The sequence below is a fragment of the Suncus etruscus genome, chromosome 13 (genome assembly GCF_024139225.1).
Source record: "Suncus etruscus isolate mSunEtr1 chromosome 13, mSunEtr1.pri.cur, whole genome shotgun sequence".
In the NCBI taxonomy this organism is placed as follows: domain Eukaryota; kingdom Metazoa; phylum Chordata; class Mammalia; order Eulipotyphla; family Soricidae; genus Suncus; species Suncus etruscus.
In genome coordinates, this window is record NC_064860.1 from 55830645 (window position 1) to 55847768 (window position 17124).

At 31.6% G+C, this 17124-nt stretch overlaps 1 protein-coding gene across 2 annotated transcripts in view; it reads right to left on the minus strand.

Annotated features, from left to right (window-relative positions):
- The window catches only part of NCAM2 (neural cell adhesion molecule 2), a 424349-nt gene that overhangs the window by 81279 nt on the left and 325946 nt on the right, over window positions 1-17124 (minus strand). For both annotated transcript variants that reach the window (XM_049785726.1, XM_049785727.1), the window contains exons 11-12: window positions 15844-15940; window positions 10526-10699 (exon numbers count right to left, since the gene is read on the minus strand). In XM_049785726.1, the coding sequence (XP_049641683.1) occupies window positions 10526-10699; window positions 15844-15940 (271 nt within the window). The remainder of the gene's footprint in view (window positions 1-10525; window positions 10700-15843; window positions 15941-17124) is intronic.

The window sequence follows — 17124 nt, forward strand, 5'->3', positions numbered from 1 at the left end:
CTTTGTATACTGCTAAGAAATGTTATAATGTACTACAATATGGGGACTTGTGGACAAAGTAATTGTATAAGGGTTCTGCCTTATTTTTCTTAATGTTCTTTGACTGTAAGTTCAATATTTAGGCGTCAGCAAGGGGATTTCTTCTGAGAACTATGTTTATGGGCGATTGTCCTTTCACTGTAACTTTACCTTCTCCTCTTTGCATCATTGTTCTCATAATTAAAAATAAAAAATTAATTAAAAAATAAAAGAAAAGTATCATACATTAAGTTTATAAGAGGTGGGGCCGGCAAGGTGGCGCTAGAGGTAAGGTGTCTGCCTTGCAAGTGCTAGCCAAGGAAGACCGCGGTTCGATCCCCAGGCACCCATATGGTCCCCCCAAGCCAGGGGCAATTTCTGGGCGCTTAGCCAGAAATAACCCCTGAGCATCAAACAGGTGTGGCCCAAAAAACCAAAAAAATAAAAGTTTAGAAGAGGAAAATAACGCACAACCTCACCACACATTGTGATGAAAAATGCTAGTTCTGAACACCCAGCCAGTATCTACCAACTACATAACATCTCTGATGACAACTTAAGCAAGGAAATGTTACAGATGTTCAAAGAATTAAAGAAACAATAGAATGGACAGCCCAAAAGATTTAAGAAAATTTAAGTTTATAAATATTATAAATATTTATAATTTATAAATTATTTATTATTTATTTATTTATTTATAATTTATAAATAAATTGAGGAGGGAAATGAATGGTACCAGGAGCAAACAGTCATTCAGTAAAAATATTGAGTAAAAATAAAGAATTATCAGACCTAAACACCAAACCCAAAGTCAACGACAACAAAATCTATACCCAATCTACAACAAGCTAGACACAAAAGGGACCTGTTACGCTAGCAGTCTAGAAGGCAAAGTGGGGAGGGATGGGAAGCATGCTGGAAACAGGAGTGGAGGGAGGGCAACACTGGTGGTGGAAATGGATCTAATTCATTGTCAATATGTACCTTAAATATTACTGTGAAAGATTTTAATTCACTTTGGTCACAATAAAAATTATTAAAAAAAAAGTAGAATAATCGAAGCTATATTCTAATAAAAGTAACAATTACAAAGGGAGTTATCCAGAAAAGTGCATTCTTAAATATTAAGACTATATTTTTTCTAATGCATTAAAAATACTTTTGTTCTCCCATGAATTAATATTAAAGTATTTATGAAATATGCATAACTCATGTTTCACAACCCCAAACATCTTTACTATATGCATTAGTCTTTCTTATTGATGTTATTTATCTCTTTGGCACATAATACTATATATAAATAGAAAAGCTCACTAATTTTATTTGATAAATGTTTCCATTCTCTTCATAGAAATTTTATCAGTATGGCAAAGACCAGGACAAAAATAGAATTATAGACATATTGTGTCTTTATACATTTAAATTTGATGAAGTATTTATCAGGCAAGTGATTTTAGTTCAAAGAGTTATTTGGCCAATTCTCTCACTTATGCACTTCATTCCACTCTCTAAGAACTTTGATCTGTAGAGTTTAAATTCATTAAGACTGCAGTTTTATATAGTATTTTCTTTAAAATAGCTATTTTTATGAACACAGCCAAAAGACTTGAAGATATCTTTATTTCAAATTTACCATATACGTCTCTTTTTCTACATTCATGTAAGCTAAATTCCATTTATATGTAAATTAAAATAAATGATTTTCACTGAAAATATGGGCTTAGCTCAGATTACTTTCCCATGTCTTTGAAATTCATAAGAGTTTAATGTGCTTATATTTAACACAAAATTTTTATGGTCAATTATTCTTTTACTCTCTGAAATACAGCCATTCAAAAATTATAGTGATTTTCTTCATTTATGTTGGAAATGGTGTAATCATGAGAAATATTTCTTGTAAGATATCTTTTAAAAGGATTGTTGCATACTAAGATTTAAAAATGTGAAGTAGTTTAGAGCTAACATTAGCCAATGATTATTTTAATTGACTCCAAAGTAGTCAATATGAGTAATATAAAAAGAAATCTGTTTCATAACCAGAAAAGTATAAATAAAATGTATTAAAGGACATGTATAAAAATCACTGAATGCAACTTAAAATGTTATAACATCGTTAAACTCCTCAGAATCTCAAATCAAAAAAGAGAAATACCAATAACAGATTCTACAGTGAAACAGCTATGTTAACTATAACAGAAAAGGACAATATCTTATTATTTGCTTAAAATACAAACTAGTATCATAATAGACCTAGATCATCATAACTGGTAGTGAAAGTATCTATAAAACCTGGTACAGTACAGCAATTGAAATACACAGTAATTATCATATGACATTTGCTACAACATAAAATCATTTTATTGACCATAATATTTTTGCTTATCATAATATCACCAAACAACATAAATTGAAATATGTATTTTTAGAAGAAGAAAAGCACAGAAAATAAAACTTATTATAGAAGAAACACATAGAAAATAAAACTTATTTTATAGTTATACAAACTTCACTTGGTCAGGAAAGTAGGTAAGCAGAAACACTTCAAGTATGAGGATGTTTTTATGTCATTGGAGAAATATCTTTCTCTGTACAAATACATCTAATATTTGCATGTCTGAACATATTTTTTAAAATTAAGGTAATATTAAACTGCTTCAATTATTTATTATTTTTTTTGTTTTTTGAGCCACACCCGGTGATGCTCAGGAGTTACTCCTGGCTATGTACTCGGAAATTGCCCTGATTGGGGGACCATATGGGACACAGGGGGATCAAACTGTGGTCCATCCTAGGTTATCTACTTGCAAGGCAAACGTCCTACCTCTTGCACCACTGCTCTGGCCCATCTGCAATTATTTTTTTCACTAACTTAATAACACCACATATCAACAAATTTTCTTCCAAATTTTGGGAAATCACAATTTCAGAAATTATTTCTGTGGGAGGAAGTATTTATTCCATGCCTGATGGTGCTCAGGGATTACTCTAGACTCCGCACTCAGAAATTACTCCACGCAGCCTCAGGAGACCATATAGGATGCCAGAGATTAAATCTGAGTCAGCTGCATGCAAGGCAAATGATCAACCCACTATTCTATCACTCTGACCCCCCAAGGGACATTATTAGATGGCTTAAATCTTAAAAGCAATAATTTGCATGACATACTCTAATCTACTTGAATCATGATTCTTATCTATAATATTTTAATTCTGTGCTCTGAATAATCACTTGTTTTTGTTTGTTTAGTTTAAGTCACACCCAGTGATGTCCTGGACTTACTCCTGGCTCTGTGCAGAGGTATCACTCCTTTAGGGGCTCAGAGGATCAAATGTAATGCTGAGGATTGAACTTGGGTATGGCGCCAAATTCTGCATACACTGTGTAGGTCAGTGCCCTACCTACATCATTGCTATACTATCATCCAGGTCCCACAACTTAAAATTAGATGTTTTCTATTTATTTCTTTGGGGAGATACACCTAGGAAGGCTAAGGCCTTAGTTCTAGTTATGTGCTAAAGGGTCACTTATGGTATTATAGATGGTAACAGTGATCATTAATACAAGTCAAGCACCTTTTCTGCTATCTCTTTTCTTGAGCATTTCATTTTTCTTTAATTACTGATAAGAGCTAAAGGTTTTATACTCAATGATAATTGACGGAGACATTTATAGTCAATAAATTTAACAAAATGTCTCTGAAGACAATTATGTACATAATTAGTGTTTGATAACTATTTCAGAATAGTTTATCACTTTGCTATATTTTAACAATATTAAGAAATGAATAAATATTGTCAATTATATTTTTATATTCAACTTATAAAGTAGCATCATGTATATTGAACTTCCTCTTAAAGTGTAAAAATTGTTGAATAAACTGAAATCTTTTGTATACTAACTGGAATTTTTCGAAACACAAAAATGAAATGAATGACAAATATCATGTTTCTCAATGAAGTGCTAAGTATATTTAGTTAAATATATTGTAGATTCAAGTAGGTTTTGTTGTATGATGCACACAGGTTCAAAATTAAGTAAGGCTGCCATATTAAATAATTTAAAAGTTTGTTACTGGCAATATCATTTATGTGATCTATGTAATCAATAATTGGGCTATAATATAGGTACATGTAATCTTTGTATTCACATACAATGGTCCTTGCTGTTCACTTATTGCCTGAAAAAACTCTTACGTAATACATTTTTCTTTTTGTTTAAATTTGCATAAGTTTATATGAAATTAATCATTTTAAGATAAATAGTAAAATTCTTTCCTACAAATCACACAACAAAAATAATTTTATTTCTATAAACTAACATTCATTGTATTAGAAGCATAATATTAATTTTTGAGCACAATAATTTTCATTATTTAGATAAAAATTTATTACAAAACTAGCTTAAATTAATAAATCTGTGTTTTAAATTTTATAACTCCCAAATACAGAAATAGCATTTAATAAAAATATTTCTGGTTAGCCTTATAGAATTCAGGAACATCTCAGGTTGAAAGTCCAAAGCAAAACAGATATGAGGTAAAATGAAATGATCATCCCACACTTTAAAAATTGTACCACAATATTCTCTTCTTAGCTTTAAGGGAAGACGAATTTCTCTCTCACCTTAACGAAAGATCGAAGTTCTATTATTGGTTAAATTGGATAAAAGGAGCTTTGGAGTCTGGGATTCTATATAAGAGGAATGGTGGAATTTTATGTCAGGAGATATATGACACAATCTATAGCATCTTAGTGGCTAACTGTACTGAGAATAACAAAATTACTTCCAAGAAAGATATCCAGAAGTGGTGACATTTGTCAGACCTTTGCAGAACACTGCATTAAAATCCATCTGATCACAAGGCTTATTATATTTATCCACTTTTACTAAAACAACTTAGTCTTAGTCTCATTTCACATGAAAATATCATCCAGTAAGGCTCACCCAACACTTAAGACATGTTTTCAGTGCAAATAATAGAAAATATAATTAAAATAACTACAAGAAAGTCCAAGACTCAATCATTGAAAATATAACAAGGGGAAAATATAATGTTGAAAACTCATTAATATTGTGATAATTAGGCAGATAAAAACTGCATATAGATTAGAAAGTGAAAGATTGAAAATATAAAATAGAAAATAAAATATGTAACAGTTGTATAAATAATAAAATCAATAAAATAATAGATTAAGAATTGACAGACAAAACAGAGGTTAATGAAAGTATAGCTAGATTTGATTATGAAATTTGATTTTGCAATTCTAAGGTAAAATTACAAATGACAGAGTAAATAAAATTGACTTAGTTCTAAAAGACACTGATATATTTCAGAATTTTAGTATATATTTGATCTAAAATTATTTATAAATATCTTTCTAGACCATTTCTAAAACTTTGACTATAATAAAATGAGTGGAAAGTATACAGTGATGGAAGGCATAGAGTTTATTCTTATTAAATTTTAAGTTATGAAAGAAAAACTTTTATTGAAAAGGACATTTAAAAAAGGCAGTCAAAGGAGGAGAAATATGAACTGGGGACCCTGAGACCCGGAAATGAACATTGGCAAAGGGACTGTGCTGGAGCATTTTATGTTTGAAATCCAGTCATGAATGACTTTGTAATTAATGAAGACTCATTTTATTAATGTCACAAAAATAGGGACATAGGCATACACATGTTAATCCCAGCAATATTTATAATACCCAAGATCAAGAAACAAAATAAATGCACAGTAACGGATGAGTAAATAAAAATGTATGGTATGTTTACACATAGGAATACTACTAGCCATTAGAAAAGATGAAATCATAACAATTTCTGCAAATCATGACAAGAAAATGATACTGAAATGATGCTGATGGATATGAAAGGAATTTAATTTGGGATAGTGGAAGAATTAGCTCTGCCATCTGGTGGTGTAGCAGCAGCATGGAAAATATTAAAATAACATTAGTATCATTGCAGAACAACATGATCAAAAAAACAGCTTAAACAAATAGTATATTAACCTTTAAAGTGTGGGGAAAGAGGTGTTCATTTGTTTTAGATTATAGGTAAGTAATTCTGTTGGAAAAATACATATTCAGACATGTGCATATATACATATACAAAATAAATGTCTATATGTGTATACATAAAAGCTAATATTCATATACATACATGCACAGGTAGACATATATACTACATTTACATTTTCTTTATATCAATAAATTTTTTTATGTCTTAGATATTGAAAATAATACTGAAGTGAAGATAAAATTGTAGATACTCTTAAAAAAACACTATTTCATGCCAATAGATATTTTGAGAGCCAGATTCAGAAGGAGAAATATCACAAGGTTCTACTTCTAAATGGAATCTAAAATGGTCAAAACTGTTATAAAAAGTTTATTGTAGGCTCTTCAACCCCTACCTACTTGTCCATATATCTTGCCTGTCTTTGTGTATTTTGGCTTGATTTTTCCATTCTGTAGAATTCTATGTTCTCTCTTGAATACCTTTTCTTCCCATATTTTTCTATGTAAGTTTCAATAAAAACTCTTGCTTCTATTAAATATTGGAGCTGTTTGATAAAATATTCAGCAGAGTAGTTACTTTCATATTATGACAGTTTTGCATTCTTTGATTACTGAAAATTGAAACAGTAAGAGTTGTTCCTACTAAAAGTCAAACTTAGAAAATGATCTCCCTTGTTTGAATAACAAATATAAATTCTACCATATCTGCAGATGGCATGATAGCACGGTGAATAAGTCACCTGTCTTGAGAACAGCTAACTCTGTTCAATTCCTGCCATCCCATATGCTATCCCAGCCACTGCTAGGACTGATCCCTGAGCATAGATCCAGGGGTCACCCCTGAGCACTGCCAGATTTGACTAACTACATTTAAAAAACCAAAAACTTCATTCTTCCAATGTGACTTTAGGATCAAATAAAGCAGATAATACACTAATTTTGAAAAAGTTGAAAAGAAATCCATGTATAATTCAAACTAGCTAAACATTTCTTAGATGAGAAGACGCTATTAGAAGAAATGTTTATATTCTGTTAAAAATAACTTTATATTTAAAAATACTAATTCTCATTATTTTGAGGAGGAAAGATGAGCACTTGTTTTGCAAGATTATTATTCTCCCTTCACTTGTGCCTAATGGGGTGTGCGGAATACCCTTACAAGTGTTAGTTAAATGATACCTCATGAATATGTCATGTAGCTCTCCTAGTCAGTCTGTCTACACCTGTGATACACATGTTTTTCACTAGAAATTAAATGTCAGATGATTCGAATTTTATATTTTAATAGTTGAGTATTTTCATATTAATATATTCACAAGTCTTCATATTTAAAAATGATTTTATATCAATTAGTGACAGCAATAAAGATGATTTTGCAAACTCTTGAAAAATATATTCTAATAGGTATCAGTATTTATGTCAACCTAACCATAGAACTAAGTATACAGTTTGCAGAAAAAATAATAGGATCTATTAGCAAGTTATTTATAATAATCAATACCAATATAAAAATATATAATTTTTTTGTTTTTTTTTTTGGCCACACCCAGTCCACTCAGGAGATACTCCTTGTTATGAGCTCAGAAATTACTCCTGACTTGGAAGACAATATAGGACGCTGGGGGATTGAACCGTGCTCTGTCCTAAGTTAGTGTGTGCAAGGCAAACACCCTACTGCCTGTGCCACCATTCCAGCCCCAAAACATATAACTTTTTATGCTAAATTATATTACAGGGTCTATTTCTCAGCAATGTACAATATGTAGAATATGTTTCTTGCACACAGACAATCTTAATTTGATCCTTAGTTTCCTCTTGTTCTCACCAACCTTATTAGGAATGATCCCGGCTATTGTCCAGGAATAAGATCTGAGCCCCACCATTTGTGGCCCCCAAACAAACAAAATTACCCAATCCTCCTGGAATGCTCTGTGGACCATTTGCAATTCCACAAATCGAATTCTGGTCAGACGCAAGCAAGAAAAACGACCTACCTACTGTGCTATCACTCTGGTCCTGTACCTTTTGATTATTGCAATGGTCAAATGTTTTGGGGCTGGAAGAATGATTGTAGTGCCAGGCGACTCGCAGTGTTTGGAGACCTCTTGGGCTGCACAGAAGATACTGGGGAGACCAATTGATCAACTGTATGCCAAAAGTGTACCTTAACTTTGATATTATCTCCACCTCTCCAAAAAGAAACTTTGGGAAAATCAAAATAGTCAATGCACATCCAGTTATAAAACTGAACATAATACTTGTTAATCTATCACTAAAATTTGTCTACTGCTCCAAACAATTCTATGTTGCCATAAAATAAAGCCACTTCTTAGCAAATTATGGACTGGTTTAGATCCCTTATCAAATAATTTATCAAATTATCTAGATTTCTATCTTTGCCTATCAAAACACAATGCAAACCAGCAGCCATTCACATAACTCCCTTTGTTTAACTGCACCCTCCATCCCTGTACAGTTGTGTCTCTACCTCTTCCCTTCTCTTTTTCTCTCTTCTGATATTACCACATTAAGGAGCTATGCAAAAACAATGAGATTGAATTATATAATATCTTATTCTTTATTTGAACAGATCAAATTTCCCCTAAGTTATCTTTGTTACCTCATCCTACTTAACTGAAATGCACAGTAAAGTTAGAAACACACATACAGGGGCAGGAACAATGACAGCGTAAGAGTTTCCCTTGCAAGTGTCTAACTTAGGATGGACTGTGGTTAGATACCCCAGCGTCCCATATGGTCCCTCAAGCCATTAGCTATTTATGACCGTATAGCCAGAGTAACCCCTGAGTGTCACAGGGTGTCCCCCCCCAAAAAAAAAAAAGAAAAGAAAAAGAAACACATATGCATATTGAAGTATGTATCTATGTCTTACTCGCTAAGTCAGAGATTTTTGTTCCATTTGCTCTACCAGAGAAAAAACTACTTTTGAGTCATAGCACCAGATTTTTTTTTTTAATTTGAATTTTAGTTTCCTTCATCCATATAACTTTAAGAATAAATTACTAACTTTTATGCTCTGAGTTTTTTCTTTTATTGAATAGTCCCCTGCAAAACAGAGGATATTGGTATCACCAAATATATCAGTATGTGGTCAAGATATATTGACTATTTTCAGGTCTGATACCACTAAATTCTTCAGTTTGTGGCCAACAATTATTGACTTATCTTATTTTCAGTTCTTAAAACAGTTACTGAAATAGAATATGTAGGAAATTGAAATGAACTGAGTTTTGTCTTTATATATATATATATATATATATATATATATAATCACATCTAAAACTCTAATGCTATAATATTTGAAAGTGAAATATTTAGAAGTTAATCTTATCAGTTTGTGAACTCTGATAACCCTTTATGTGCTCAAATTATCAAAAGAAAGAGTTCTTCTCATTTCTCTTCTCTTTTTTCTCTCTGTTCCCCTAAAGCAAGCACCTTATTTTCCTTATAAGAAAATACTTACTTTTATTTAATCCTTGTATCATATGTATTAGTCACAATCAATAGGCAGCCAAAGAAGAGCACTATGAAACAATAATTTTCTTACAATATTTTATAATACACTAGACCACTCACTGATACTATATGTAACAACCGGAAGAGTACAACTCTGGTAATTTCTTACCATTTTTGGATTATTCTTATATTGAGGTAGATAAATAAATTTTTTGAATTAAGTTTAGATTCTATGTTGCAAAAAATCTGCAAATATTAAAATTAAAAGTACCGTTTAATGTTGTTAATTAAAATAACATTTTAAAGAATTTAGTTTTTCAGAAAACAACTTTGAATTAATATATGAAGATACAATTTGTCTAGGAAGACTTTAAAATTTTAATATGACATCTAGGCTAACAATGAAACTTTCATACTTATGGATAGAAATATATATATATATATATATATATTCACAATTAAAATCAAACTTTAGAATATTCAACCACCAAATATAATATACCAGAATAATATATCTATTTCTTAAAAATTGCATTAAGAATTTACAAAAGTTCTTTATATATTTTGAAGGAATTTTAAAGTGTTATATGATTTTCATATATATAGATTAATAATTCAATATATATAATATATCATGATTTCAGGTAGTGAATTCTGTTCATTACCCAAAAGAACTTTTATGTTACTAACTCAACAACAATTGTGATAAACGCTAATAAGATCTCTGTATTCAAAAACTGTTTCTATTTAGTGTTGTTTTCTACTTTGTTTTTAAATGGTGTATATCACAACAGAAGTATAGAGAAACATTTTTCACTAAGATTTGAACTTTAAATGTTCAATTCTTCTAACTTTACTTTGATGGAAAAATGATGACTCTATTTAAATAAAGTATGCCCAACACACTTCATTAAAAGAAAATCATGAAAGAAAAAGGAAAGCTAATCACAGATGATATTCAAATTCAAATACATTTAATCAGTGAACCTTGAAGTTATTCACTCACTTTGAACTCCATGGGAGCGTACTATCTTCCACGTCTCTGATGTCACTTCTTTGACATCCACTTGATAGTGATGAATGGGAACTCCACCATGGGAGTCAGGCTTGTTGAAAGAAACCTTAGCCATGGTCTGTGACAGTTCTATAACCTTCACCCCATAGGGACTAGATGGTACATCTAAGAAAAAACAAAAATAACAAAGATAGAAAAACTCTCTTTGGAATAACTTTTTTTTAATTTTTAATTTTTTTATAATTCTTATTTTAATCATAGTGGCTTACATATCGTTCATAGTAATATTTTAGGTACATATTAACATTGAATCAGGGGAATTCCACCACTGTTCTCCCTCCACCACCGTTCCTGTTCTGCCTCCCATATCCTCCACCCTCATTCCCGGGGCTGCTAGATTGAGTGGTCCCCTCTGTGGCTAGCTTTCTACTTAGTGATCTTACAACTATTTTGTCATGGTACCTCAATTATTTCCCCCTCTAATTGGGAGACGGGAATAGAAAGTTAAAGTTATGTGGTTTTGTTTGAAGAAGAGAAAAGTAATAAAATGGGGTAAAAATCAAATACGCCTCAAATGGGCGGAGTCCTTCTAGAATCTAGAGGCTCTCATCCTCGTTTGAGAGAGGAGGGGGGAAAAGAAGGTGAAACACCACAACAGTATAAAAAGAAGTATCAAATAAAATATCCAGTGAGCACTACAGCAATAAAGATAGGCACCACCTAATAGTCATGGTCTTGAAATAAAAAACATGACAGAGCACAAAACGGAAGAAGAGATAAAAAGAAAGAAAAAAAAATAAATTGAAATGGAGACAACAAGCTCAATAACTTAATAGAATGTAATAAATAGTCTTTGGGAATTAGAAATAAAGTACTCTTTAGGTCATTTAATATATTGAAATTTAATTTTTGTATTTTTGCATATGAATTATGCATATTTGCATACTGAATCATATTTTCTAACTTCAATTAAATACATTCAAATAAATTTTATAACCATGTGAATAGAGTAAACTATTCCATAGAAAATTTAGTTATTTATGAAAAAGCTTTTCTTCTATTTTTGTTTATAATTAAAACATTATTTTTTTTATTAAAAAAGCTTCTGGATATATATGAATTTGAGTATTTGTGAATGAGAACAAAGGAGAGCAAGGTACAAAGAGGGAATGAGATGGTATGCATAATTAGAAAGAAAACCTGATTTTTTCATTAGCATAATCATTATCTATTTGAGATATCTTTCTTTGATTAAAATTTTATTAGTTTGGAAGATAGATGCTAAGATTAGCAAACATGACTTACACAGTAAAATAAAATTAAGATATTTGGAATATAGTAATAAAATTAAGATATATGGAACTACAGTAAATCCTTAGTAGATATTTCACTTTAGCCATTATTTTTAAATGTGTTAATAAATATTTTTGTATATGGTTTATTATGTACAGTATTTCTGGATCAATGAGTACCTTAGGTTATGATACTTTTTAGTAAATATAAACTTCTAAAAACCTGAGGGTCCAGGAGGTTATTTGCTGGCTAGCACTAGCCATTGAAATAAAAAATGGCTATTACTTCTATTTCAGGCACTGCCACAGGTATTGCACGTGCAATTCCAGCATCTCGACCTTTTGTTTTGTGATCATTGATTCCTCATTCCAGAACTGAGTTCCAGTAACACCAGTGCCAGGTGCATGTGTGCACCACAAATAAAAGTTATTTATTCTGGTAAACATATTTGTGAATCCTTATTGTCCAAGGAAAGTAAGAGCAAAAGAATATAAAAGAAGGCTAAAGACGGGCCAGCGAGGTGGCACTAGAGGTAAGGTGTCTGCCTTGCAAGCGCTAGCCATGGAAGGACCAGGGTTCGATCCCCCGGCGTCCCATATGGTCCCCCTAAGCCAGGGGCAATTTCTGAGCGCTTAGCCAGGAGTAACCCCTGAGCATCAAATGGGTGTGGCTGAAAAAAAACAAAAACAAACAAAAAAAAAAACAAGAACAATAAAGAAAACCTGCAAAGTCTCTTGACTAAGACATCACTGCAAGGACATACATTCCCCTTTAACCAAATGTCTAAAGGGCAGTTTTCATTACCCTATCCTTCCTCCAACAAGGAATTTGCTTAGGTTTGAGGATAAGATAGAGAATGTCTTTTTGAACCATCGGTTGGGTGTTTTATTGATTTTTCTGGCATCTATTCAGGCTGCAATCCAATTTTTTAAACTAATGCATTCCTGCTTCACCTCTTTCTCTCTCTTCCTAAAAACCAGTGTAGACAAGAATTATCTTGTTACCGTGTTGAACAAAATGGAAAAAGACATTTCTGACTTACATACTTGGTGCCAACAGTGCTCTTTTAATTGATTGGCCTGTGAGTGACAGTAAACTTTTGTAATAATAAGTGACACCATGAACCTGTACAAACACCAGATTGTTCTTGTTCACTATAACTAATAGAGTGTGATTCCTGACAGATACCATGGTCAAGTACTGCAACCTAATATGGAACCCTGGTAAGTATCAAAAATGTTTGCACCATCAATAGGGGCAAAACCAGAAGAACTATAAAGTAGCTATATGAAGGACAAATGAGCTAAAATTAAAGCAGAGGTAAAACAGTAATAGTGAAGAAGTTAGCTTCTTTTCTAGAAATGCAATGAATCAGAAGAATCATAAAAGGAAATTTTCCCTGAATTACTTTTGTCATTCTTGTCTATTTTATACATGAAATAGGTCTAAGTTTTGAAAAGAAAAAATTCCTTTCAAGAAAAAGAAAAAAGTAATTTACAATAATTAAGATACAATTAATAATAGATATATCAGAAGTATAGATTTTAATCGCTTGGTTAACTTTACAAAACAAATAAGCATACATATACAGTGCTTGAAGACTGCCAAAACTGAATTCTACTTAGTTGACTAATTTAAAGTGTGCAGAATAAATCAAAGCCTCCAAAATAAACTTTTTTGATGACTTACCAATAGTCAGGTTTATGTTTTTTCAGCATAAATTTTATAAGGAAAAACAATAATGCACATCTTATAGTTAGCAGCTAAAATTATGTGGATCTGATATAAAGGACATTTTAAATTTTAATATTATAAAATTATAGATGTATAAAAACCCATAATGCTGGTAAAATATTATATATAAAGTAAAGAAATTGCATTACACAATTTTTTAAGTTGCTATAAAAACTGTCAAGAATTCTTGCTTTTAGTAAGCTACATTTTTTAATAGATTCATTCTGTATTTTTCAGATGATGGGCAAAAATCAAAACACACACAGAATACTAATAGTTCCTAATAAGAATATCACTTTTTAATCCCATCTGAATAAATCTATAAGGTCAATCAGGTTTAAATCAAATATCACACCAATAAGAAGGTTCACTTATAGAATACATTGTAAAATAAAATATCAATTCTGGACACAAAAGAGATCTGATTCTCTTGAGATATCTTTTAAGATTCTTTTGAGATAATATCTTTGAAGAAATAACAGCTTACAGAATTACATTACACCTATATAAAGCTCAGAGTCCTATTTCCTAATAAAAATGTGACCATCTTCCAAATATGGGTTACTGGGTATCTATTTCTAGAATACTGTATACATTATCTGACCTAAAGAGATTTACGATAATATATCAATAGTATTTACTTTTATGTACCACTTTATGTTTATGATCTGTCATTTTAGTAGCATCCTAAATAATTTTTACATTCTGTATTTATATGCCCATACACCTAATTCTACCAAACTATTACAGTTATAAATATATACATATAGACCCATAACTGAGAAAAGTGAATAATGTTAGTCCTCATAAATATATGATGAATTAACAATTTCAATAGTTAAAATATTTGATGATACAAAAAGTGAAATAAATAATATCCTGTATGATATGTACATTGTTTCTCCAATGTGTCTGTCTCTCCACCCAATTGTTCAATTATAACTTTTCTTGACTCATATTTCATACATATCAATGATTAGTCATGGGTTATTTTTTATCATTCCTACATGATAATTATTGCTTCCATTCCATTCTTCCTCCTTTTACAGTTAATCCCCAAACACAGGCCCTATTTGACTTTACTTGCAAGGCTATTAGTGGCTCTTGGTTTCCTTTCCTATTGGACAGCCCACAGATGTTCAATCTATACAGCATGGAAAATGTAAAATCAATGCTTCTAATGCACCACTGAACGCATGATACTTTTCTGATTAGTATTTGGGAGCTTCCTTTTCTCTACAACTTCAATTTTAGACTTTTTAGTTAGGCTTTTGATATCCTGAATATGTAAGTTTATACAGATGACTCTACTGTAAGATTCAATCCACCACAGCAGAATGTTTCTAAAAGGCTTGTAAATGTTGAATTACACATGCAGAGGTTGGTTAGATAGTATAGGGGATACTGCATTGGCTTTGAACACAGAGATTCTGGGTTTGATTCTGGCACCTTATATAGTCCTCCAAGCAGCAACAAGAATGCTCCTTCAGTGCAGAGACAATATTAAGCTCTGAGCATTGCTGGTCATAGCCCCGAATAAAGAACAAATGCAAAGTTACCCCTATTGTTAGCATAGTAATTTAGTAATTCTCTAAATTATTTCTTAGCACATCCTGTCTCAATAATTATTTGATGTTATCTATCCCTGAATTAATAAATAGAGCAATTTGGTGGAAATATTTTTCAGGGTTTGTTTTGGGGTACACTTAGCAATTATTCCTAGTGATGTTTGGACCATATGGAATGCAAACCATGGCATGTAAAGCAAGCATGTTACCAACTGTACTATCACCAGAGCCCAGAAATACATATATTTTACTAGTCTTCCCTTTTACATCCTTAATAGAACCACATAGTATTGATACTATGTCTCTGCATCTATAAATCATACTCTGCCCTTACTACTTTTGTCAGCTGCAAGCTTGAATACTTACGTGTGTGTGTGTGTGTGTGTGTGTGTGTGTGTGTGTGTGTGTGTGTGTGTGTGTGTATGCATGTGTAAGCACTTGTTGGCTCTTGGGGCAGAGTCCTGGCTTTGTATTCAGGGATAACTCCTGGAGGGGATCAGTGGGGTCAAATGGGGTACTGGAGACCAAACTCCTGTCTGTCAGAGCAACAAGTGACCCACCCACTGTAGTCTTTACCCCCAATTTAATTATTTTAATAATATGAATACTTTTCTAATTTATAATGTTTGAGAAATTAGAATCTGTTTTGTATTAAACCTATTTTTAATCCTATCCCCATATTTTTAGGTCTTAAAACTATTACGTTGTACTTACCAGCTAAAGCAAGAGTATATTCTTGAAATCTTGTTCCTATATTGTTAATGGCTGTGCAATTATATCGTCCAAAGTCATTGTCTGATGTAGGTGCAATCTAAAATAAAGATAATAGTAATAGCTTTACAATTCTTTGATGGCATCAGAGAGGTTTATTAAAATAAATTTGTGTATCTACCATATTCCTACATTGTACAGTTCATAAATTATTGTCATCATTTTATATGTATATCAAGTGATAATTACAAAATACTTTATTTCTATTAAGACATAATAAAATGAGGAAAAGTGATGGTGCAGTAAGGAGGGTGTTTGCCTGGCATATGGCAGAACAGAGTTCAATCTGAACCTCATTGGGTTCCCGAAGCATATCTAGGAATGTTTTCTGAAAAAAAAAAAAAGCTAGGAGTAAGCCCTACATACAAGTAGTATGCCTCTCTTTCCCCAAAATACAAAATAAACCAAAAGACAAACAAACAAACTATGTAACTATACTGTCCATTGGTCGAGGAGAATTATGGTTTTTCTATCAGTGTTAGAAAAATATATATAATTTTTATATTGATTGATTAAAAGAAAGTGTTTTTACAAATTATTTTTTATGATTTTATTCTACAGCCTGCTGTGCTCAGCTCTTACTCCTGGCTCTGTGCATAGTGATCACATGTGGTGGTGTTCAAGGGATCATATGCAGTTCCAGGGAACTAATATTTGTTTTTTGGCATGTATAGGAAAAATGTGTATCACTGTTTTATCTCTCTGGACTCAAATCAATGGAACTTACACATGGAAATTTCGGAAAACTGTATGTAGTTTAAAAAAAATAAATGCAGCAATCCCTAGAAATTTGAACTGAAAACATTATTAACTTTTGGCTACATTTTTGCTTTAGTTCAGTTAGATTTAAAGTTCAAGGAAGTCTTATCGTATGTCAAAATACTCACTTATGACTTTATTGAACATAAAATATTAATGAAGGATGAGAACTGATTCTAAAAATAATCTTTCCAGGAAAGTATTTTTCAAGAAAATATTGCCCTTGTGTAGTAGTCCCTGTGGACAGGCGCATTATCTTGATATCTAATAACTGTATCTTGCTTCAATTTCTGTTCAATTTCTATCATTTTTCTTTCCCTTGAGGTGGCAAATAGCTGACCCTCAGTCCTTTCACATTTTAAATCCATAATTAAGTTAACCTTCTGGGATTATATTGCTGAACATTGGGACCAACCCTGTAATTCTAATGTACTAAAATTCTACAGTACCAATTCAGAAGAGATT